The sequence below is a fragment of the Apis florea genome, unplaced genomic scaffold, assembly GCF_048593485.1.
Source record: "Apis florea isolate Af1SG1 unplaced genomic scaffold, ASM4859348v1 contig_3496_pilon, whole genome shotgun sequence".
Classification (NCBI taxonomy): Eukaryota; Metazoa; Arthropoda; class Insecta; order Hymenoptera; family Apidae; genus Apis; species Apis florea.
The window spans coordinates 2,328,871-2,354,551 of record NW_028256773.1 but is presented as its reverse complement, the minus strand read 5'-3'; the positions used below and the strand labels follow the sequence as shown (position 1 = coordinate 2,354,551).

Below are 25,681 nucleotides of genomic sequence, written 5' to 3'. Positions count from 1 at the left end.
GTTATCGAAATATAGAATCGGTTGTGAGATAGCAGGTTATTGGAAGGGGGACAGACTTATTCTAGAAAAAAGTAGCAAAAGCAACGATCAACGATTAATTCTTGGCGCCATGATTAATCGTATAACGAGGAATCGAAGGAGGAGCTCGAAAGTTAAATTTCATTAATTCTTGCTAAAAAGCACAACTGTTTTCAACTGTACGTATTATAGATACATAGAATTAATTGTGAAGCAAGTTATTGGACAGGCTTATCCCAGAAGAGAGTACCAAAAGCAACGATTAATGCTTGGATGCGCATGACGCCATGATCGAGGAATCGAAGGAGGAGCAGCTCGAAAGTTAAATTTCATTAATCCTTGGTAAAAAGCACAACACAATTTTCAACTGTATATCGTTATCGTAATATAGAATCGATTGTGAAGATCCAGATTATTGGAAGACGGACAGACTTATCCCAGAAGAAAGTAGCAAAAGCATGATTAATCCTTGGCGCCACGGATGACGAGCTGCTTTCCATTGCGATGCTAATAATCCATCGGATTGCCGATTTATGCGCTTAACCCCCACCCCCTTCCCTTCCGAGAAAAAAGGGAAGGAAATGGTTTGATGGATGAGACGAAGGAAAGCTCGTCGTCATTTTCATTCGTGAAACAAAATTTCGACCACCGGATGGAAATTCGAACCGATACCTCCTTTCCCCCGATTGTGGCCACGATTGTAGTCACAGTGTCATTGTGATTCAGCTGAAATCTTAATGGAGTATCGAGAACGTTCGCGGATCGAGCAACGTTCTCCATTACTCTGCCCCCCTCCCCCCTCCCCACACACACACAATCTCCACGCTCCCAATAAAAGGGGGAGGAATCGAGCCGCCACCGTTTTTTTTTTTCTTTTTTCTTTTTTTCTCCTTTCTCTTTGCGCCACCACGTTAGGCGTTTGCTGACGTCATTTTTAACCAGCGCGATCCATTCTCTCGCCGGCTACGGGGAGGGAACACTTCCATTTAGATGCTCATCTCGTGGAAAAGATTTTCACCGGGATATATTACGAAGGGAGGAGGAGGAGGGGAGACGTTATGTCTCCTTTCGTTTCGAGGAGAAGGAGAAGAGATGGTATCTTCGAAATAAACGATCACGGTTAAACGCTTTGCTCGCAATACGAGCCATTAACGGCGCATCCACGCTAATATCCTGCTCCTCCGATATACCCATCCCCACCCCCTCCCCCCCCACGACGGTGAGTGTCAGACATAAACACGGGGCGAGACGACTTGTGCCTTAATAGATTTCAGACTACCCTCTCCCCTCCCCTTCCTTTCAACCGCATCGTGTGCTGCGATCCGGTAATTCGATCCCGGATTTCCCTCGATTCCTTAAAACGCGCATTCTTCGCTGCTGCGAAGATCAATCGTTCTCCAACCGATGCGATACTTACTGGTTGAATTTTAATAATTCCGATTGTTAATTAGATCGAATTATTTGATTTTAGGTTGAAACTACGAACGAATTCAAACTGAAGCGTGGTCGCTTGGAGGAGCAAGCCGAGTGTAAATGGCGACGTGTTCATCCGGTCGCTGTTCATCAATCTTCGTTCGAGAAAGAAGGAAAAAAAAGGAGAATGTACAATGTACCGCCTTATTTGTTCCGCCATTACCGTTCCACGCTACCGTGATACACGTCGTCATAATAAAGTCGTCGCTCGAAAATACCTTCACCGGTTTAAACCGGTCGATTTGCTCGTCCGATGATAAATACGTTTGGCGGGCAACTTGGCCGAGGACTCGTCCGAATCTAGAGAGAGAGAGAGAGAGAGAGAGAGAGAGTTTCCAGGTGTTCCCGCCAGGAGGAGCTCTGGTGTGTAGACGTCGGCTCTGTACACACCTTCGAAGCGATACGTCATCCGTGACAACCCGGCGCGCCGATAACCTCCGTCTCTCCTCTGTGAACCCTCTCCCCTCGCGGCCGCCATCCATCATGTTTGAGTAATGCAGGGACACGATTTCGCGTTATTGCGAATGACCGACTCCGCTTCCACTCTACCCCCAAGATTATCCAAGAAATTGACCCTTTATCGGAGGCTCGATCTCGAGGTGTTGTCAACGCGCGCGTTGAAGAAAGCTTATTGGAGATCGAATGAAAACATCGTTTTGAACAACGGCATCGAATACGTTGTTGATGATTTTTCACGACGAGAAAGTTGTTTCACTCACCGTTATGAACGAGCAGAGCGGAGTCACGGGCAACGGTGATGAGGTCGCTATCGGTGAGGGTTTCGTCGGACGCGTTACCGGAAGTCGGTGTGTCGCTAAGTCCGGCACCAGTGCTGGGCATATGGTACAAGGGATGCTGTTGTTGCTGTTGATAGGCACGTTGTTTATGCTGGCTGGCGTTGTAGTGATTTAGGTGCGATTGCGTGGTGGTCTGGTGATTGTTTTGAGGGTAGGCGGGGGGGGCTCGACCTCGTAGGCTTGGCGAATTTTCCTCACCCTCGCTGCCGCTCAAACTGTAGGCCGGGTAGAGCCGTCCCTTCCCTGAAACGATCGTCAAAAGTGTTTTTTTTTCGTAAACACGCGTGCAATTGCAATGCAAGGCGCGATTTCGATTTGAGATCCGCTATCATCTTTCTTCCATCATCATAGGTAATTAATATATCCAGCTTTGGGGATAAACCTTTGGGGCTTTCACGAAACAAAAATGGAACGATTAAAGCGCTCTCTTCTCCCGGGTTATTGAATTCTCGCCCATGGAATTTTTATTACACTACTTTTGGCATTCGACGAGCACCAGGTATTCGCGATATTTAAATCATGATTTCACGAATGAAAGAAATCACTCGGATTACGAAACGATACGCTTGCGCAGACCATTCCTAACCTATTTATGTAACAATACCTTCGTATTTAACCATACGAATTTTTATCAAATTTCCCAGAATAACCCAAGTATCGTATAAAAAAAAAGTGATACAATCGCAATTAAATTTCTTCTCGCGAGCAACGAGAGAAGCAAGAGCAACGAGAGTGTTTTATACGAAATTCAGGACGGATACCTGCGGTGTCCGTTTACGGAACGAAAAATATAGAAATACACACCGTGTTCGGGATAGTTTCGCTACCTTCGGTGGCAAAACAATTCCAACGTGACGCGCACTTGGACAAACACGGGGCGAAAACGAGACTTCCGGATCTCGTAAGATGTTCCCCCGAGAGGAAACGTCCGAACCGAGAGACAGAGACAGAGAGAGAGAGAGATTATTCTTCTCGAACTCTGGGTCATCGCGAGATGTCATCCTCTTGTCGTCCCTTTTTGCTCCACGAGGATGGAGGAGGGCTCACACGAGCCTCTCTCTCTCTCTCTTTCTCTCGCGTTTTTTCGTCGCGAAACATAAGACAGGGACGGTCGAATCCTCGGGAGACTAATCGATCCCACGGGTTGACCGCGAGTTGTCATCGAGCACGAGGGAAACGCCACGTGTTGTCGGGTGACGAGAGAACAGGAAAACCGGTTTTTTTGCTCGTGTCGAGTGGTGAAGATCATTGGAGGGGAGGAAGGGAGGGGGGAGGAGGGAAAGAAACGAGAAAGTCTCGCAACGGCCAATCTTTCGGGATAAATCGGGCGAAAACTATGATCGATGCCTTTGACCTTTTTCACTCTGCACACCGGCCGGCCCCACTGCATCAACGAACCGTGTTATCGAGATATCGATAACGCACCGCTCTCCTCTTCTTTCGCCGTCTTTACCCCCTTCTTCTTTATCGATCGAGTCAGAGGGAGGGACACGTACGAGTAGGAGAAGAGTGGATTCTTTTCTCTCTCTCTCTCTCTCTCTCTCTCTCTCCCTTCTCTCTTCCCCCCCCCCCCCCGATCCGTTCCATCGAACGATGCTGAAAAATCTTTTGAACTACAATTACCGGGGGAGGACAGAGGAGGGGCAAAGCTGAAAGGGATGTAAATTATTAATGAAGTTATGGGAAGCGAATGAAATTAGGCGTGTCCATCAGTGATGAGTTGCACGACATTTAATTATGGTCTGCGTGTAATGCATCGAGTTTGCCACTCTCCGCTTGCCGAGTTTTCAAATAATTTCTTTCTTTTTCCTCTCTCTCTCTCTCTCTCTCTCTCTCTCTTTCTCTCTTTTCTTCTCTTCTCTTTTCTTTTCTTCTTTCTTTCGACCTGGGGGACAGGTAATATTAAAAGGAGGAGGAACGATCGTGGAATGACATCCTTTGTAACTAGGTTTAGACGCCGTTAATGGACGCAATCCATTGCTACAGAGTTAAGTTAACCTTGTAATCGAGTCAACGCCCCGTTTTTATTCTCTGCGTCGTGGAGAGGAAAGGAAAGGAAAATCGATGAATTTCAGATACTTTACGATCGATTATATATATTTGCGAATCGTGAAATATTAAGATAAATTGGAAACGGAGAAAGAGAAATAAAATGTTGTAAACGTTAAATTATATTATTACAAGGATAAATATTCGTGATCCGTCAGTTGATAGAATGATTCAAAAGGTTCTTTCTCTACATTTTTGCTTTATGGATGCATCAAAGTTGATAAACATCGAAATAATATCATCCCATTGTCCCGTCTTATTCCCTCGCAGGATCGAGGGAATAAAAGGCATTAACGATAACCCCGGAACAAATTCTTTGAAAGAATTCTTTCATCGCAATCTTTTGCTGTGTTATAAAATGTTCCTCCTCCCATTTTATCCATTTTAAAGTTTCAACAATTGTCGCGATATTAAATTTTAAAATAATTTTTTCAATTATTAGACTCGACAATTCAGCAATTCCCAGATTGCTTTATCAAAGAAAACATGATATCCAACGAAGAGAATATCAAGATCGTAGCGTCAACAAACAAAGAATCTTTCGTTCCCTCGAACAACTTTCTATTTTCCTGTTACGCGAGATTCTCGTCGAATTTCACGTATCCATAATACATTATCGAATTACCATGGGGGAATATTGTGGCCACCATAGAGACTCCCGCGATCATATATCCAACGTTTATGCGCGCACGTGCGTGAAGGCTTGTAAATTTCTTCCCTGGCCTCGAACGTGGATTGTGTTAACCCACATAATTCCATCATCGTTCCCATGATACCGCAACAACGGGGCCGGCGAGAATCTATAATTCCATTAACGCGTCATGGACAATAGTATTTCGTTAACGTAACGCGGAAATGATTGTTATCGATTGCGCGAGGCAACAGCGTTCGACGAGTCAATCCACGATTTTTGCCACGATCTCGAAATTTGTCTCGATTGTGAAAAAGAAATTTTTAAATTAATTGCGATATATATTTTATCGATCGAGCACGAATAGCTTGATAGTTTTAAGAGAAGTTGGGAAAATTTTTTTAGGAAGAATGCAAAAAGATTTTCCCAACGTCCAATGAGTAAGGAGCAAGCAAGTTAGATTATTTTAATTCAAAAGTTGTAGGCTTTTCAAAAGTTGAATCGAAAAATGCCCAAATGTCTTTTCCAATTTAGATTCCCCATCTTATTATTAAGATGATGAAACAATTGGCCGTATTGATAAAATATATCGATTATCGATAGGTGGCTACATCTGCCGGGCTGTGAGCTTGAAAATATTTCAATATATTCCAACGTGCGCGCCGCGATTTTTCAGCGTTACGAAAGTACGACAGTTTTCGGCCCGGCAAATGAATTGCGCCCGGTGAAAAAAATTTTTCTCCAATAACAGAAACTTTTCCTTTCCGCTGATATACGACCCAACTTCGCCTGTATTCACCCTGGCCACGTGATGTCTGTGTGCTGCATCAAACTTATTTATTTCTCTCCCTTTTTCGCGCGGTAGAAAAAAAGGAAAGAAAGAAAAATTCGGGCAGAAAAGTTCGAGAAAAATTTCTATCAATCCTTTAAAACTTGTAAAATACGAAAAAGTCTCGAAGTTAATCGGGCTTAATCGAGGAATTCCATGTAAATTGTAGGGAACGGAGAGATGAAACGTTACTTTTTCCATGGATACGAACGCGCAATTGATCACACTCAATTGGATTGGCTATAAACGACAACGTCAAAGAGATTCGCCAGCGATATCATCGTGATGTCATAACGCGAAGCTCGACAACAAGATACACTCATTCAAGAGAAAGCGAGTTCGTCGTGTTAAATCGTGTTTCATGGATTGAGAAAATAACCAAATAAAAAAACAAGAATCCGTACACTTACTGTAAAAACGGCAACTCAATTGACCTGTCTTCGATAAAATCATCTTCATCAATAAGAAACGAATAATATTATTATCAAAATATTAAATCTATCAATCTCTCGAGAGCAACGTTCGGTATCCCAAACGATATGCAAACAACCGTCCAGCAACCGAACACTTTCTCTACTTTTATCATAAACATCTCTGATTCCAGTTTGCGAAGACAGAGCACGAAGATTACTCTACATTTATTTTTGTACTGTCGTTGATGACGTGCACCAAATGAAATAATATCGCCGATCGATCGCTGTATCACCTGATCATCCAATGCCGCATTTGTCGAGGAGGCGATGGTGCATGGAACGGGACATCGCCGTCCATATCGATTTTCCCCGTGTCTCGTGCGAATAGCTGCGACTTGACAGGGTAAACGAGTTCCAGGTATATTCGTCCATTCCATTCCTGGCGTTATCTCGAAGGATTATATCACAGGTGAAAAGATTGCTCCGCGGATGGAGATTGGAACGAACTTTTAGGATCATCACGAAAACGTAGAGAATATTTTTATCGAGACTAAGTTTAGAGTTACAAGTTGATTGATTTTGTTGAGTGGATGATTATTTTGTACGAGTGTTGTGTCGAGAAGAAAAGTGGAAACGTTTAATTCTAACGCTTGCCTGAAAAGAGGTGATGAAGGGAATGTTTGTTTAATTCATTTTTCATAGAAAATAGCCTTTACAATTCCGTGTAAATGTTCGAAGAAATTCATATTTATGGAATTACGCGAGGCACGTGATAAACTACGTAAATATTCAAATTTACGTTTCGAAGATTTCTCTCTCTCTCTCTCTCTCTCTTCTTTTTACGTGTCGAAACGTGCGAGGTGCTAAATCTCCTCCTCTCTACGCGCTGTAAATTTTTTCCCCCTACGTTATTCTCTGGTATGCCGATGCAAACTATTAGCCAATTATTTGCGCCTGACCGATGAACAAAAGATTGGAAAGATAAGCGCGAGACGGGCGTGTGAATCGGTCTTCATGGTGACTGACCTATAATAAAAAGAAGAAGAAGAAGAAAAAAAAAAAAGGAAGAAAGATTAAAATGGATACTTGACGCCGAGCTGTGTTCAAAGGACAGTATCAGGTTAGTCAGACGACCATGTTTTAAAGTCAAATAGCTCGGCGAGAGGTCAAGCTTGTAAAATGGGAAAGTGACACCTCTTGCGTAAACTGTTTAACTTGTGAAACGAGGGAACATCGTGAAAAATTCTCAACTATGTTATAAGTTCTCCCATTAGAATTAAAAATCCCGTTAAAGTGACGGGATGACAAATTACCATAAAACATGGATGAACATTGGCGAGTTTCCTAACATTTTTTCCCTGTATATATTTAATTTGAAAAATAAAAATGTTTCTCTCGATTCATTACAAAATTATATCGCACAACACGCTACATTTTTTGGGTTTTACGATTTTATTCGTAGGTATAATTAAAAAGTCACGAAACGATTAATCATTACGATACAAGCTTCCACGAATCAATACATATTTTGACTCTAGATGCAGCTTCTTTTGCAAAAATTATTTCAGAACGTGGTTGCACACCTTCCCCTATTCGATTCCCTATACTTTACACGTCGTAACATTATCATTTCCGGATCATACACGCCCTCTCCCATAAACATTTCATGAACCCCGACATTTCTTCCATAAACATTTCAGAAACTCTCTTAATCCTTGAACGAGTACCAACATCCATTTCCGAGGATACGAATCATACCTTTCGAATTTTCACGTGGGGCAGATGCTAAACAAATAATCCGCGGAATAAACTTCAGAAATCACCGGATCGAAAGAAAACAGCGTGTCTGTCGTTTCGCTTTTATATAGGGTGGTCCAATAACAACCATCACTTGAACATCCCCCAAATTTCAACGCGAAGCTGTGTCCATGCTCTCCCTCTTTCTCCATATATTCTTTCTTCATATATTTCATGAAAGATATTGAATTTTATCGATTAATATGTAAAAAAGCAACTTCTTCGAACTTCTCCAACTGCAGGAATATTTTATCACAATCTTTTCATATAATGAATTCCACGAGATTAGAATTAAAAAAAGTTTTGCTTCGAATTTTGATCGAAAGGATTTTAATAAAAAAATCTCCAAACTACTTTCTACTCGATGAAAATTTTCTTTTTTTTTTTCCCCCCAAAAATAATTACAACTACACGTTCGACTACCGCCAATTCTTAACGGACCACCCCGTGTATTTCCCTCTTTCGTTCGGTTCAGGTTTCGCCCTCAACCCTCCCCGGCCGTTTTCAATTTTTCTCACGAAACCGGCCTCACGCCTGGCCTGGTGGCGCACCGTTTAACGAGATCAAGAATAAATAGCGGCGTAACGTTCGAGGCCAGAAATACCGGAGAGCAGGTGGTGCGAATCGATGGCACTGGCCGCAGGCCACCGGCCAATTATCCCTGCCGACTTTATGCGTCTTCGAAGGGGGCGCGCATGCGTGACTGCATTCATCCACCAGCTATATACGGTGTCCAGAGATTATTGGAGAACCGGTTTTCTCGAAAGAAACATTGAAGAAAAGGTGTAATATTCGCGCGCCGCGCGATATCCGTGTGTTCGTTGCGAAAAAAGGAAAATTAAGTAAGGAAGAAAAGAAAAATCGAAGGTAAGAATCAACAAGATTCGCAGCTGTCCGCGAAACTGGGTAAACACCAGATGGATCTTCTCCTTGGAGAGGGAAATTTTACGAATTTCTTATCGAAGGATAATTATTTATCGAGAATGAGATTGAAAATTGTACCTTGTATAGATACGAAGAGAAATGTTGGAAAATAAATAGATTCATTGGATTTGTCGACGTTGTTATAAGTCGTCCGTATGTAAAGTCTGATATCTGTCCGCTCGATTTTAGAATAAGTCATTCTAATAAGATTGTCCCACTGTCAAAATTGATTCGATACGACGTGAACTGGGTTCAATGATCAGGCTGAACACCTTCGTTTCATGAATATTTCGAATATTCATTGTTTCTTAATTTATTCGTCAAAGATTCTTCTTACATTTTATCAATTCAAAAATTGTACGTTAACGACAATCGTAGGTAAAAAACAATTTTGAAAATGATGTGTACCTATTTACGACTCGAGCAGGCGCGTGACAAATCGTGCTGACTAATCTTCCACGAAGGATTATCGTTTAATTCGTCATAAATACGTGAGAACACGCTCGAGCCGAAACTCGCAAGCGAAGAGTCACGTTTTTCAACAACCACGGTGACATTTTATGGACATTTCTTCAACGGACCCTCCACGATTCTTTCAATCCCCCTTCCTTTTCATTGCAATCAACCCCCCTCTCGTTCCTGAAAATTTTTTAAATTATATTTTTCTAATTACATCTTCCCTATCGGGGCATATCTATTTAAAATTTTTGGATGCAATTTTTTATACGCAGGAATAGCGACGAGTATTCCACCATTATTTAAATGAAAACAAAACACGAGTTTACGCGAAAAAGGTAAAAATAAATAACGTAATTTCACAGAGCTACGCTAATTTTGTATTCCTAATTTAGTTCTCGTATTACGAGATGAATGTACGTTTGTGTCCCTAAAAGTCTCGTTTAAAAATTCGTCCACATATACATATTTGTCTGCAAATCGGTGAGAATAGAGACGAGGGGAGAGAGAGGAGAGGGGTTTCATCCGCAGAATTTATTCCAAGAACGTTGCTCCTTCTTGGAAGGGATATTTTCCAAGGGTGATCAGAAGTGACAGAAGAAATCGAATATTCCCAGTGTTCATCGGTGGATAGTTAGAAACGTACTTACGGCTGACCGTTGACTCTAGATCGATATTCGAAGCACGCCTCGAATAGCCGACGCTCGTCCGACTGAATGCCATGCACCGGGATCGCAAGAAACCTATAATTTTCTCTAAACACCCGTCAGCGGACGGACATCAAACGTTATTCCATACATGGACGTCGAAGATATCCGATGAGGCCTTTGAGCTTCTTTCTCGAGCCACGGTGAAATTCCTCTCTCTCTCTCTCTCTCTCTGCCCTTTTTCGTCTCTCTTTTCTTCAGGTGTCTTTAACCTCTTACAAAGAAATGTATCCATCGTATATATAAACAAAAGTGATACGAATTCACTTGTACATTCTTGCGTATTCGATTAGAAATCGTGATCTCTTTTAAATTAATCTTACTTAATTACGTATATTTTATATTTGAACAATTCGGTACGATATGGTAAAAGGAAAGAACGAGTTAAGATTATTATTGCGAAGGTTAATTACGATATATGGGATATGAAAATTGACAGGGAGGGGGATTAATTAAAGCAGTTGTAAGAGATACGCGAAGAGTGGGCGTATCGATGAAAGGAAAATTTAATTATTTTTTTATTGCTATCGACGAGATATTAAATGTATTTCAAGGTAAATAGCACAGTCGTATAATAAAGCTTGCAACGTTACAACGATACGTTAATACTGGGGCAGTTTTTCTCATTAAATCGGAATGCCTGCAACACGGGTGAATACAAAATTTATACATAATAAATTTACAATATGCATATTTGCACGTTCTTCATGCTCTTTTATTCGGTATTGAATTTATCATATTTTGCGTGAAATCATTATATCCGGTAAGTAATTCCGTACGTGTGCACACACGTATATATCAATATATAATAACCGGTGCTGTACACCAAAACGACGATGTAAAATTTTTTAGAAAGATTCGATTAACGATAAATATGTCGTGATTAAAGAATCGTGATATTTGTTTATTCGCGCGATAAACTTGACCTCGCAAAAGATCGCAATGAATACCAGAAGGATTAGGTATCAAAAAATTGTTGAATTAATAGTCGGACTTACAACATCTTTTCAACACCTAATAACGTAATACCGATACTTCCCTTCTTTGAGGGAAGATGCTTGCACGCAGGGTTAATTAGCGTAGATAACGAAAGATCGATCATTGTGGAACGAGGCTTGCGTTCGTGTAACTTTTTCTTCGCCCAACTTTGACCGATAATTCGAATAAAACCGCGGATAAATATGTACGAAGTTGTATCCGTATCGATACACACGCTCGAAAGAAAGATCGGCGCGCTAACACAATTTCACGATAAATAAAGGCATCGATCGTTCCGCTCCGTTTCAATCCGCTCTTTCTTGGCTCGCGATGAAATTTTTATGAGTCGCATGTCGAACACCGATGCGCCGTTTATTATTAGACGACTGAAACGATCACGCTTGTCCCAGCCACAGTTTCAAAGTTAGCAGGAGTCTGAAAATTCCGCTATCCGTTGGTTAACTCCAACTCCAGAGACTTTGAAAAGTTTCATTTTAGAAATAATCCTTCTCCCTCTCTCTCTCTCTCTCTCTCTTCTGCTCAAATTTTTTAAACTCGATTAAAAGGATTGGTGTCGATTAAAAATATATTTATAAAAAGGACGATAATGATTCACCAACACTTTATTAATTCACTCAATCTCTAAATAGACTGTAGATGTTCTCGAGCCACCCCAAAAGACACGGCAACGGATCACAATTAATCCACCCTATCATAAAATAATACTCGTGATGAACGCACCCTCAACGTTATCGTATGTATAAAAAGGATTTGCGGAAAAGGGGAACGCGCTTTTCATAAGCGAGTCAATTGCTATCATTCACCCCCGATCCTTTTTTTTTTTTTTCTTTCCACGCGTTATCGGCTAATCAACGCGAACGATCACCCGCGCAATTATTGTTATTACTACTTGTCACTGTCCAACAATATGAATGGAGATCTCCTGTTAACGTAACTTATCAACACGACGACTTTGAACGCGTTGCGCATGGATTTATCGATCGTATTGTATCGCGATGGACACGAAATCTGGAAACGCGCTCTACCCTCCCCCGCTAATAGAATGTATTTAATTTTGAAATTATGCATAAGAGGATCCGGGATGATTTTGTTCCTCCGTAATTAATACGAGTACAATAGAATACCGTTTCACCATGAAATTAATTTACGAAAATTGTTGTTGTACGTATCGCGCGCAGTGACGAACAGAGTCCTTTATTTTATTTTTTTACTTTTTTATTGTGAAAATTAATATTCGAACGCAAATTGCAATCTTTTTTTTTTTTTTATTTCGTCAAAAATAAAATCAAATATTTTATTTTATTTCTTCGAAATGGAATGAAGCGAAGGAGTATTGATAATCTTATCCTTCGTTTCTAAAATTTATAAACTTTAACACGTTCGTCGCCTATATGTGACGGCTATGCTTCCGCAGGAGTCTTGTTACCCATGTATGGGTGACGTTTTCTTTTTCAAAAAAAAAAAAAAAAAAAAAAAAGATTTTAACCATTTATATTTATATTCGTATTTAAAAAAGTTATCAATCAAGTAAGAAGAGCCCTCTAGAACGTTATATTATATCACATATAATTATATTATACGTATATTTATTAATGTAAATGGCTACATATGAATGCAAAGAGTTAAAGCGGAATTTTAAAAGAAATTTAACGGAATAAGCAGTGAAATATAAATATAAAATATACTTTGGATATCATAGAATTTAAAATTTAAGAATAATAGAAACAGAAAAAAGGGACAAGTATGATTCGTTAACGAATCACTCTGCATTTTTATACAATCTTAAATCTAAAATGATATCGTATATGGTAACATAGAAGAGTGTTATTACCACCGATTATGTAAAACTGAGTTGAAGTTGCCGATTAGAGACTTATATTCAGACCAAAACACTTAAAATTGACTTTGGAAACGAACGAAGTAGAGAGCGAAAAAATAGAAGTATTACAGATATATATAATAAAGATATTAAAACTACTTCCGTTTATCGCTCTGTTCATGTTCTTACGACAGTAACATTTGGTAAATCACGCTGGCCGACGAACGTGGATGATTTTTAACAAATCTAGATCCATGGAGGACAAGGGTCACTTATCTGACTTTGCCTAAAATTCGGTCGAAGCGAGTGGTTAACAATAAACGCTCGCTCACTCTCTGGAGCGCGATGACTCTTTACATACGGCCGGTTCATATTTTATGCCGGCGGAGAGCACGCGAACCCATGAACCGCCGGAAGGCTCGGCCCGGCTGACAAACTGCGAAACGATTTTCGCGTTACGTCGTAAATTTCTGCTCGATCGCCGCCGCTCCCCGCGCTCGAAGCGGGCGGCGTGATCGATGGCCCGGAGAGGCTCCACAATGCCTCCGCTCCCTTGTTTTAACCACGAGCTCTCGCAACATCCTCCTCCTCGGTCGATTCGAATTAAAAAACGGGCACGCGCTCCCCTCCCTCTTCGACAAACCTATTACACCTATAACGCCTCGTTTTTTTTTTAATTATTTTCGTTACGCGAAGAAGAGAAAATGAAGCGAATTTTATTACTTTATTATTGAGAAATTGAAAATTGGAAATTCGTATTAGATAAATAACACAGTTTTTCTACGAACATTGAAATTCGTGAATTCCTCTTGAAAAAAAAAGGAGGGAGGGAGGGAGAAGAAAAATTTTTTTATCGGGAAAAACGAGGGCGTTGAACGGGGGTGAAATACGTTTGGGGGTATAAAGTCGTACGTTATCGGTAACGCAATTTGTGGGGCGCATAATGTTGCTTTTATGCGGTGGTGCACGCATCGGCGTGCGTGAGCGCGTTATGCGGCCGCCGCGTGATAAAGGCGTCTGCGCAGATAGATAAACGTTTGTCCCATCCTCCGTTAATTACCCGCTACGTTATTTATCACGTGGCCGTGTGCGTATGATGCAAGGGGGTCGAAACGAATTTGCGTGTACCGCCGCGGTCCAATTGTTCGCCACGTTACTTTCGCGGCGTTCCTCATAATTGATGCGATACATCGGCCACCGATTCTCGATTAATATTAACGCGGCCGCGTATACACACGCGATAATTACGACGAAGCTCGCAATCGCGTGATCCGCGCCTGCTCGATACCTCGAACGAATTTTTCACGATGTTTCGTGAGACTTGCCGTCGAATCTTATTTGATCGAGCGTTGTGCGGTCATCGAGTAAAGTTTATGACCGGCAATCGTGTTTAAGAAGAGGTTTAATTGACCAAAATGAAGATGGAAGGTGGAAAATTATCGATTAATGATCCACAACGTTACGAAAGAATTGTGAAAGAATTTCTTCAACGACGATTGATTATTTGTTTTGAACGCACGATAGTTTCGCATTCTTTGCGCAGATGGCGCGGTTGAGTTAGTCGATTGGATACTTTCGGGGAACGGAGCGGATAGGTTCGTCGAATCGGGAAGGATCACGATCCATTGGGAATTCTTGATGCTGGTAATTGCTTTCGTCGAACGATATTAATTAGAGGAGCATTCGTCTCGCACACGTTTATTAATTAAATCCGCGATTACAGCGAGTGTGTTGTTAATTGGATCTTGAAGAATCACGGGGTGCCGTGAGAATTCCCCGTTGTCGATCTCGGATCGTTTTCTAATAAAATAATCTATACTACGGTCGTGTATGGTCAAGTAATTGTTGGAAATACAACAATTGCAATTTGGTCGAATGGCGGGCAGCGCAATTAGGAAACTTATTCCAACGATAATAATTGCATAAATTTCAAGTTTCTCATTCGGTTATCGATACCGATGTGAAATGTGAAATCCGATAATACTTGGACTTCGTTTTAGACGAACTTTCTTAAATAACGTTTCTCGATATTTCAAGAAATATTTATCTCGTTCTCGATCCGATTAATTGTAAAAAAAAATTATGGAACGATGGAAAATATATTCATAAAAATATTCCGAGAATTTCGTATCGATAGGGTAATAAATATTGATAATATGATAATTTGACAATGTTTGATACACGTAATATATTAATGATATTTAACGTATCAATCAAACTGATTAGCCTATACCTGGATCTACTATTTTAACCGAAACGAACAGTTTAAATTTGGATCAACGATAGTTGAATACAATACTCGATACAAATGTAACAATAATGAATAGCACGAAACTTTCTCTATGTAGAATGCATAACTGCAAATCATCTAATTATTCCAAAATGACGATGCTATCGATGATATTATCTATTTTCGATTAAGCAAATACAAACACACGAAACAATAAGCTATAACTTATATATATTATATCCCATACGATTTTCTCTTAACGAAACCAAGAAACGAAGCTGATACAAATTTATCAATACCACATAATTTAAAATTATATGGGTTAAGTTTCGAAGAATCGAGGATGAAAAAATATCCATCCAATGGCATGGATGCTCAACCCACACGCATTGCATAAATCATTGAATTTGGAATTTTCAATTAGCTGCCTTCGATATCCTTGCCGATAGTTAAGGAATTTTGGGATAGCATGGTCGTAAGGCTCGATCGATAAGGAGGATTAGAGGGCTACCGAGAACCCTTAACATCCGAATACGTGTTTACGTGACTTATCTGAATCGCTATTACGACACGTGGTGAGCTATCGGCCAGATTATCCAGATTTATCGAACGACGCGTTGACATTCGAATTTGCATAAATCTCGATACACTTAGTCTCGATCGTTTGTCTGGAAATTAAGGTAACAATTTGGTGACGATGATTTTCAACGCTTCTCCATTCGTTCCAAACTTATTGCAAACTATTAGTAGACTTTCAATTTATTAGTTCATTCGTTCAAACATTATTTTTTCGACTCGAAAAAAGTGAGTGGCGAACGAAATAGAGCCGGTCTTTACTTTCGATGAATCGTAGGGATGATTTATCCGTGACAAAGGGGGCAGAAACGAGCGAACGACCGCGGTTACCCGCTCACTATTTCATCCGCCGACATTTTGAAAACTGGTTGGAAACGAATTCAACCGGTTCGTGGATGGGAGTGAATACTTTACCACTTCGTTTCCAAATTCCAATCTCAATGATGTGCCGATCATCGACCGATTTTTTTTAAATTCGATTATTATTCATTTTTATCGATAGAGAATTCTGGACCAAGTCGATCGGACAGAGATGAAAGGACGATTATTAGAATTCAGGGCTATAACTCGGCTTTATAACTTCCGCCCGATTTACGATTTCGTGCACGAGGCGAAGGAGAATGCGTTAAAAGTGTGCGATGAGTCAGAAACAAAAAGACGATTCGACCCGCGTCTCGCATATTTGCCTGTATCGTATTTATTAACATGCGTACGAAATGGAACTGGGACGCGGTATGAATAATTCATTCGACCGTTCAAAATCCTCTGGTGGATTAATGGTGGCGCTGTCCGAACGAGAAATTCGGCCTCTTATATCCAAACAAAATATATATAAATACATATAATATCTATACAAACACGAGTTTGCGCGTGAAAAAGTAAATTTCATTCCCCCATTTGTCACACTTATGTTTTAGCACACCTTATTCTCCGCATATAATATCAACCGTGGAATTTAAACGTCGAATCAACGTCGAATCAACTGGTAACATGTCTGATATACAATCTCGAACAAACGATTCCCTCGTCATCGAGCGTCATCCGCCAACGTTCGCCTCCGAAACACAATCGAAACGAGGCAGAACGGGGCGAATGATAAGGCAAACGAAAAACAGAGAGAGAGAGAGAGAGAGAGAAAAAGAGGGAAACAGAGAGAAAGCAGGATCTCGCGCAATCGCGTCCCCCGTGTTCCTTTTTCAGAAAAGCCACGGGTGCGTTTTGCGGTGGCCATACGTGTTTGAACTTGGTCCTTTGAACTCCGCTCGCAACCCCCTCCCGGCTGATACATTTTATTTACCCGGGCAATATCACAATACTAAGTGCTTGGCCCGGCGCGTGGGTAAATAAGGGGCCTCTCTTTGCTCTCGTGTGCCCGCGTTTTAATGCACCTGGCGGCGCATGTTCCCTGTTTGGACAACGTTACACGCCGCGGCCATAACAGTTTTCCCTCTTTTCCCGCGTGTAAAATGGGACCGCTTTTCTCTCCTTTCTTCCCCGAAATCCTGTAAATCCTGTGTTCACCGTTCGTTTCGAAGTCCTTTTTGATTAATGAAAAAAAAATTGTTAGCTTTATAATCTCGCGTAATTTCGTGCCCTCTGAATCGTCCAATTGTGATGCAATAAAATACGGGTGGCGCTCGAAAGCGCGGCAAAACTCGCCCGAAGGAAGGATCCTCCTCCGCGAAGATCTTCCCCTTCCCCAGTTGTTCGAATCCGCGTAAAAGTAATTCCGATCCTCGGAGCCGCTTATTTAATTAAAGGGGGAAGGCCGATCGTAATGAATTTCACATCCCGATGCGATCAAGGAATTTCTGGTCTCGTTGAGCGGGCACCAGGGCGGAAATTGCCGCGCTTCTATCCTCGAATTTCTCGAAAGTCGGAGCAGGGAAACTTGGCGCTCGCATTCACCTGCACGGACACGTTTACACCGCTCCTCGATCCGGTACACAGCCATCCGGCTGTTTCACGTGTACGTCGGGGAGGGGAGGAGAAGGATCGTTATCCCGCAAAAGCGGCGGAGACTTAGCGACGAATTAGCGTGTGTATCTACCGCTGAAACGTCGTCCTTCCTCCCCTCCTCCCCTTTATTCCCTCCCTCGTTAACCGCCTCGATGCTTTTCCTAGCGAATTTGCGGCTTCGCCGTTTTCTATTCATCGAAATATATATATATATGTTATAAAGTGAAATTTATAATTTTATTAATTTTGAAGCAGTATTACTACTTCGTATCAGTTGCTATCTACTTGTTTATCTTCGATACGACGCACTCTTTGTAAACAGATACGTGTAATTAAAATATATTGGTTCGCGGCTAGATCCGCATAACCAACAATATATATTCCATCTTCTCGATCGCGAGGAATTCGAAAGAACGATCTTTAGAGACGAACCGACAATTTCGTGGAAATCTTATATTTTATTAAAACAGAGGGATGAAAAGATTTCTTTGGAAGGAGCCGGTTCTTTTCTTCCATACGACGAAATGCAAAGTGTGGATGCGCACGCGGCCATCGCTTACCCTCTCGAATTCCGGATCACAAAGCACGTCCCACCTATATCCTATCCTATCCGCCGCTTATCTGCACCGAGGTCTAAGGCGCATGCTGCCGCTTTGGATTTAGTGGATCTCTGGCGGAGCTGGCCATCCGTTAGTTACGTGGGCTATCCACACATAAATTTCTGTATCGGACAATGGGTAATTGTGCGCGATCCACCCTCCTCGCGCGTTTACGTGTGTACACCGACCTACCTGCCTGTCCACCGCCCGAGAGAGAGAGAGAGGGGAAGCGTGCGAGTGGGCGTTGCTCTTATTGTTAGATGCCAGATCAGACCGCGTAGATAGATAGGTCCAAAGTACGGTCTGAGTTACGTCCTCGAGCGCGTGCTTCCATCGAGCGGACCAATTCTGCCCAATTGCTTTGGCAGATATATATATATATATATATATATAGTGATGGAAGTAAGTGAAGTGAAAGGATATAAGCGGTTGAGTATTATTTTGGGATTTTTGAATGTAACAGAGAGTGAAAGAGGAATATTTGTCGCGGCCATTTTTAGACTCTGTTCGAGACTCGACGATGAAAATGATAAATTAATCGAGTTACACCTTTCTTGTAAAATGTTGCAGAAAAATATCATAACCCTGATGATATTTTTACGGTATCGTTTGATTGAGCCGTAATGATTTCGAAACACTGTTACGTGTAAAATAAAGGAAAGGGAGGGAAATTGTTTCGATGGAATCGATTTGTACGATCAAAAGTGGGGCACACTGATGTATCACACAAAATCGTGAGCCGGTTGCGCCGATGATGTACCGAAAAAAAAAAAAAGGAAAAAAAAGGTATCGAAATTCGAGCGGTAAAGGATCACGCGTCGCGTACGAACGAATGAAGTTATTCGCGTATAGGTGGATTTTTCTCGATACGATCGTGCGTATCGTTCAATCGGAAAGCGATACAAGCGGAGAGCCGTGGATGCAGAAAGAGAGACGGACACTCGCGTTTGTAACGCGTTGTATCTTTGACAGGAATTTTAGGAATGCCCGAACGATATGTGGTCCGATATTAACACGTTAACTGTTGCGCCGGATTTGGTATGTTGTAGCGTGCCTGTTCAGTGCCACAAGTATTTAATCGCCACGCTGTACAACAGGAATTTAAATTTTATGTCTTTCGAATATCGTGAAAAACATAGCCGGGTGAAATTTAAACCCATCCAAGTGTTTTCTTTGTCGCCCGCATTCGTAAATAGATACACTTTGAGAATCGTGAATAATTTAATTTAATTTTCCCCTATACAATATATCTCGAGCATTTCGATGAAAATGAAAGAAATCTGTACTAATTTTTCGTGTATTTAAAGTGTAACAAAGTTTCGATGACAACAGTCTTTTTTCCCCCCTCTCCATTAAACTCTTTGAAACGAAGAAGTAAATTTACAACAGTTGGATTTATTCCTTCCATACATTTAATCTCGATATTTCCCCGTATCATTTTCCATTCCTCTCCAATAATCGGTATTTAGTTTCCTATTCGTTGAATTCGCCGTCAGCCAACTTCGAAGAGAACAAACTTCGCTTCCAAAAGAATTTTCCTCCATTATTTTCTCTCGTTTTATTAAGAAAGAAGGAAGGAAAGAAAGAAACAACAACTTTTCCCAATCTCCATCGAAAGTCTTGTCGCGAGTCCAATCACGCCTCTCCCGATTTGAATGTCAAAGGGGGGCTCTGCTGCTGCTGCTGCTGCTGCCTCTTTCGAGCTCGAATTTCGAGCTTCCCTGAAAATCTGCCGGCCTCGCCCGGATATCACACACGGCTTCTCCGCCGCGTAGAAATTCGAAAACGCGGAGGAGAATAGGGAGGAGAGCCGTTATTGTCGGCTCACGGACACGGATAACTTCCGGAACGGTGAAATTGAACGGAATAACGCGCGAGCCTGGACGTTTCCCTTTGTTCCCACCGGATTTTATCGCGTATCCGTGTCCAGTTCTGTCGTGTAGCTTCGTCCCCTTCCCTCCCCCCCCCGGCATTACCATATTCCTCGCGTTGCCGCGTTTAATATCGCGTTACACTCGAGAGAGGTTGCCGGAGGTTGCCGCGGCGAATCATTAGGCCGTCCCCTTCACCCCAGCTTGGTTGGAAACGGGGCCAACAGGGACCCGACACGACGTGGTATGCAGACGTGAAGAAGAAGACCAGTAGAGGATAATAATAATAATAGAAGGAGTTTGACTCTCGATTAATTTTGTGGGAGGGAAAAATCGGAAGGGAATTTGGGGAAATCGGTTGGCAACACTGGGAGGAGACGCATGGCGGATACGTCATCGGTGGAATTAGGCGATGAACGTTGGGAGACGATCAAAGTTACGACGTCGTTGCGCGTATCGGGAACACGGGTTAATGGTAATTGCATCGATGGATGCCCATCCGTGTCAACTTATCGCGCTGGGCACACGGATTTCAAGAGCTGGCTCCTGGCTACTTTGATGATTGCGCCCTATTTTGATCGATATTGCCGGGCTTATTTCGTCTCCATTCGTAGGCCTCGAGTGAATTGGCTCGTTGGATTAATCGATAGGGTCTTGATTCTGTAATTTTCACAAAGATTTTCATTCTCGATTATCAATCTTCTCAATTTTCGAACGATGTTTACGATGGATACGAGTAGCTTTCGTTAAATTTTCTGGAAACAATCGAACGTGTTTCTAACTGTGTTTTGCACGTATATCGATCATATATCAATCCTGTCGAATATATTTCCATTCTTTCGATACGTTAACACGCAGAACTAAAGAAATAAATTCGCGCAGAGATAATGAATTTTCTCTGTAGATTCTCGGCCGGGAGGGTGCCTCTCTCTCATGCAAGAAATTTGCAAACTTTCCATTCCACCTGCTGGATCCTCCGCCATTACCCTCTCTCCCCCGCCTCGTTTCTACCTTTCATCCTTTCATTCCACTCTGCCTCTTCTTTCTTTGAGTCCGAGGGGGGGTCTGCGAATTGACTCCGGTCCCGTTTTAAGGGTAGTCGTTTGAATCGATAAGCAACCTCTCTCTCTCTCTCTCTCTCTATTTTAGACCGCCTATCGAGAGATGAAAGCGAATTTGATTAAAGGATTCGATTAATGTTTACCGACTTCCTCCTCCTCCTTCTTTTTTTTTTTTTTTTATAAACTTCAAAGAGGACTTGCGTTTCTTTATCGCATCTCTTCGACGTTTAGACTTAGTCCCCGAATCGACGAGCCATTAGTCGCGATTTCATAAACTTTCCACGATCCACGATTTTCGACATGATCATCAAAATGTTTCCTAGACTCGTTAACGATACTATTTATAACTTAATAGCATATGGAAAAGAATTGTTTTTATTCTCAACGAAATGATAAAATAATAATATGCATATTCGATTCTCAAAATTGGAAAAATTTCATTCAGATAAGATAATTCGTTCGGAATCCGTTCCCTCCCCCACTTTTTCCGTGCCGTGCGTGCGCGTAACTTCGTTCCGTTTCCGTATCCGATTTCGTAATCAGACAAGCAGCACACGGTGGGACAGGGGACAAGGGGGAAGTTCGTTAACAAGTCGAGTCCACCCTTTACAACCTCAAGACCATTGTTTCGGAGTCCGAGGACAAGAAAGTCGTGTTCGTTACGCCGGATAAAGATGATACGCGACATCGACCACACGTAACACGACACTCGTACATCATACATATTAACCAACCTTGTTCACGATGTTGGACAAATTAGTATCGCCGTTCTTGCTCCTCCATTTTGCCCTCGCTTTTTGCCCTTCCATTTGCTCGCATCCGCCCCAGAATCCACCCAAACATCCCACGTTTTTTTCAACGTTAACGCTATTTAAACGCATCTTCAACGAATAATACTTACGCTCAAAACTGCTACTTTCTTTCTATCTAATTCTATCAAGGATTAACCAAACTGTTTTACATTTTTCAGACAAAACTTTATACTTCTCTATTCTATGAATTTCATTTCGAACCGATACAATATTCGTATAAATCGCTCTGATTCGAATGATCGAAAACGACCGCCTCGAGGGGGCACGTGAACACTCGTGCCCGACGAAAGGTGCGGCTAAATGATCACGCGAGATGTAAAGATCCGTGGAAGGTAACGAGGATGGAGGAAAAGAGGGGTGGGAGAGGGAGGGAGAGCGGTCGTTACTCGGCAGGACGAGCCCGAGAGTTGGTATCCCAGAGGAGTCGTACACGGGGGTTTAACGGCTCCCAAGGAGTGGATATAGTATTCCACCGTAGCCTACGTGTCCTACGCCACTTTCACCCTTGTATCCTTTACAACCTTGGGTGAAAGTATTATCGGTGTCCTCTTTTTGGCCCCGACAATATGGACAGATAGTAAAACACCCTAATCTGCCTGAAGGAATCGGCGATTTATTCGCCCTTTGCTCCTTCGTTCTCACCTCTCGAGATGCTCGAGCACGTGTTTACGACGCCCCCATAAATGATCGACCCGTTTTTCATTGATTTTCTTCCCTCTTCTTTGCCCCGATTGCCATTTCCTCTTTTGCGTGCTTTTCACTCGCTTGCTTGGGCAATAGAGTAAAATAATTTAATTTCCAAGAAGCCGGAAAAGTAAGGCAAAAGTACGATATGAGATTCATTTTGCTCGCCATTTGTGGAAAGAAAAAAAAAAGAGAAAATACGTAAATAAAAAATGACAAAAAACTAAACGAAAACTAGTGTAGTTTTAACTGTTGAAGAGAAATACGAAATAATCGAAGGTCTTAAGAGCGGTGAAAGTGCAACAAAATTGGCATGTAAATTCTACGCTTGCGATGAAAAATTTATGCAACTGAAAAGATACGAGACCGTTGAAAGATGTTGAAAGAAACTGTCAATTCTGTTCATTTCTCGTGAATAAAAGAAAAAATAATTGTTCGGAAAATTCCACTATCGTCTATCCCTATTAGCTCGGATACGGGGAGTCTCTAATGTAATAAAAGTACTTTAGAAAAAGCTTTAGATCTCCCGAAACGTGCACGCAATTAATTGTACCCACGTCCTGGCCAAAACTCGCCCTAAACCAAGATCTAAAACCCCGAACAACCATCAATAACCGGCCGCGAAGGATGGCTGCCACGTGGCTAGCATCCCTTAAAAAAAAGGAAAAAAAAAAAAAAAAAATAAACGAGCGTCAAATCAGCGGTGCTAATTCCGTAAGATTCTCCTTGGATTCGGCGGTGATCGAGTGCAAGCATATTAATCAACGTGGTGGCGTGGCTCTCGCGAAATTATCCATCAACGATCGAGAGAGGAGCAATCTATCATGGTGCACACGATATCGTCGCAAGAGTCGTCGCCTCCCCGTTCCTGGCCACGTTCCTACAACGGATTATGAAAAGGAAATCCGATGCGCGGCCGCCCAATCCAATCAGATCTACAAATAGGAATTAACGTTAAGCCTCGTGCAAACAATGCTCGACCCGATTGATTGACTTTTTGCTTTTCTCTCGCCCTCTTGATTGCAACGCGGCCAGCATATACACACACAGGCTCATAACCGTTGCACGCGCTCCCTCCTCCTTTTCGTCACTGGCCACCCTCGCCCCAGTGTAGGGGGTCGATAATCCCCTATCGGACGAGATCGCGCCACCGATGAAATTTTCTTTCGCGAAACCCGCGCTAACTTCCTCCTCGGATCTCGTCCCTGGAACCATCCCCTACTCTCTGAAATTTTCGAACTCGAGATGATCTCCCTCTCTCTCTCTCTCTCTCTCTCTGCTCGATGCATGTATTGAAAATAATGAAATGCGGATTAGAATTGTTAGACACAGTGGGTTGGAACGAAGGAAGTCGTGGATCGATCGAGCGGAAGGTATTTTCCTTCTCTTTTCTCGGTTGTTCGGTTTTTTGGAAATCTTCGAGGAAATTTTTGGAGAGGATTAATAAAAAATTCCATTTTATCATTAACGCGAAATTATATATAATGTTTCGTATCATATCGGAAGGATTTATTCTCGTCGAAATTATATATACGTATAACGGTCCACTCCACATCGAAATTCGTGCGCACGATATAATTTGTCTAATTTTGATTGTCCAATAAATCAATTTGTATAATGTGCTTGTCGCAAGACACGAACGTTAACTACACGACAGACTAATTAGCCATTCGTTAAATGAAATTTCTGCGCTTAACGAGATTCAGTAAAATAATCGGTTACGTTTTATCGCCGACATCGTTACCCTTTTTGCCGACTCCACTGTTATTCGGGATTTTCGAATGTCACGGCGAAATCTCCGCCTGAATTAAACAAGCAACGCTGCATCGATAATTGAAGTTCTCACGGTGTAGCCTAGCGTTTAATTCGTTTATTATTACGCGGTTACGAATGTAGCGACGATCGAAAATGTTTCGAAAATTTGTTACGAACGCGAAACGAACGCGAATCCGTATTGTGTAAACCTTCTTGTTTCGCGTTTCGAACAATTGATCGATCAATTATCCGTGATGATTCGAATTAACGCGAGGTTGTGTACAGTGAATTAAAATTATATCGTTTATATATTTATCCCGTAAAAATAGAGGATGAATAACGTTAATTTATAGCGTTTTCAACAATTTTACAACACAGCGTTGCTTATTTCCAATTTTATAATTTATATCCTTTTACACCAAAACTTTTATTGCTCGATTCTTGCTCGAACAAATATTCGATCCTTCGATCCTTAAACTACGCCGCATCGCAAACTTAACCTCCAAATATCTCACGCATCAACAACCTCGTTCCAAAACAAAACGTTCCGCGAACGTAAACATCTCTCGTCCACGTGACTCGAACCTTACCTACCTTACAAATATTCTCACAAAAAGAAGAAGAAGAAGAAGAAGGGAATCACTTCTTTTTTAAAAGAAATATTCAGCGAAACACGAACCTCCATCTCCCTTGATGGAATAGAATTGAAGGCCGCCGGGTGTTTCGGCATTATACGACAGCGTGGAGGGGGAGAGGCGACAGAGAATTCGTTCACGCACGTTGACGCAATCGGACAATGGAGCGATTAACTTGCGTCGGCGGGCCCGTTGTTTATCGTACGGGCATTATTTGTCCGCCACCAATCGCACGCTTAAATTATTCGTCGCGGGACGAGCCCGGGCAGACTTTACATTGCTTTAATCGTTCGCCAATAATTCGACAGCTATTGGAACTTCAACCCACCGCGTATCCCGAACACGGAACAATCCGGCCTATGGGTAGGCGCGACGCGTTGTACGAGTACGCGTATAAAGCCGCTTTCGATCCATCCCCTCCTCGCGAATTATGCCTCAACGTTTCACTCGTATGATTGTCGCCGTTTCCGATAATTGCCGCTCGCCGAAAAGGAGAGCGCGCGTTAGCCGATGTGTTAATGGTCGAGCGAAAGAGTGAGAGAGAGAGAGAGCGTTGTTCGAGGATTTTATCGCACTTTGTCGATAAT

General features: G+C 41.9%; 1 protein-coding gene across 1 annotated transcript in view; it reads right to left on the bottom strand.

The window, feature by feature from the left end:
* Positions 1-2,202: 2,202 nt before the first annotated feature.
* LOC147656710 (uncharacterized) overlaps positions 2,203-25,681 on the bottom strand; it is a 142,920-nt gene continuing 119,441 nt past the window's right edge. The window contains exon 3 of the mRNA XM_086913385.1: positions 2,203-2,531. Within this exon, the coding sequence (XP_086769511.1) occupies positions 2,203-2,531 (329 nt within the window). The remainder of the gene's footprint in view (positions 2,532-25,681) is intronic.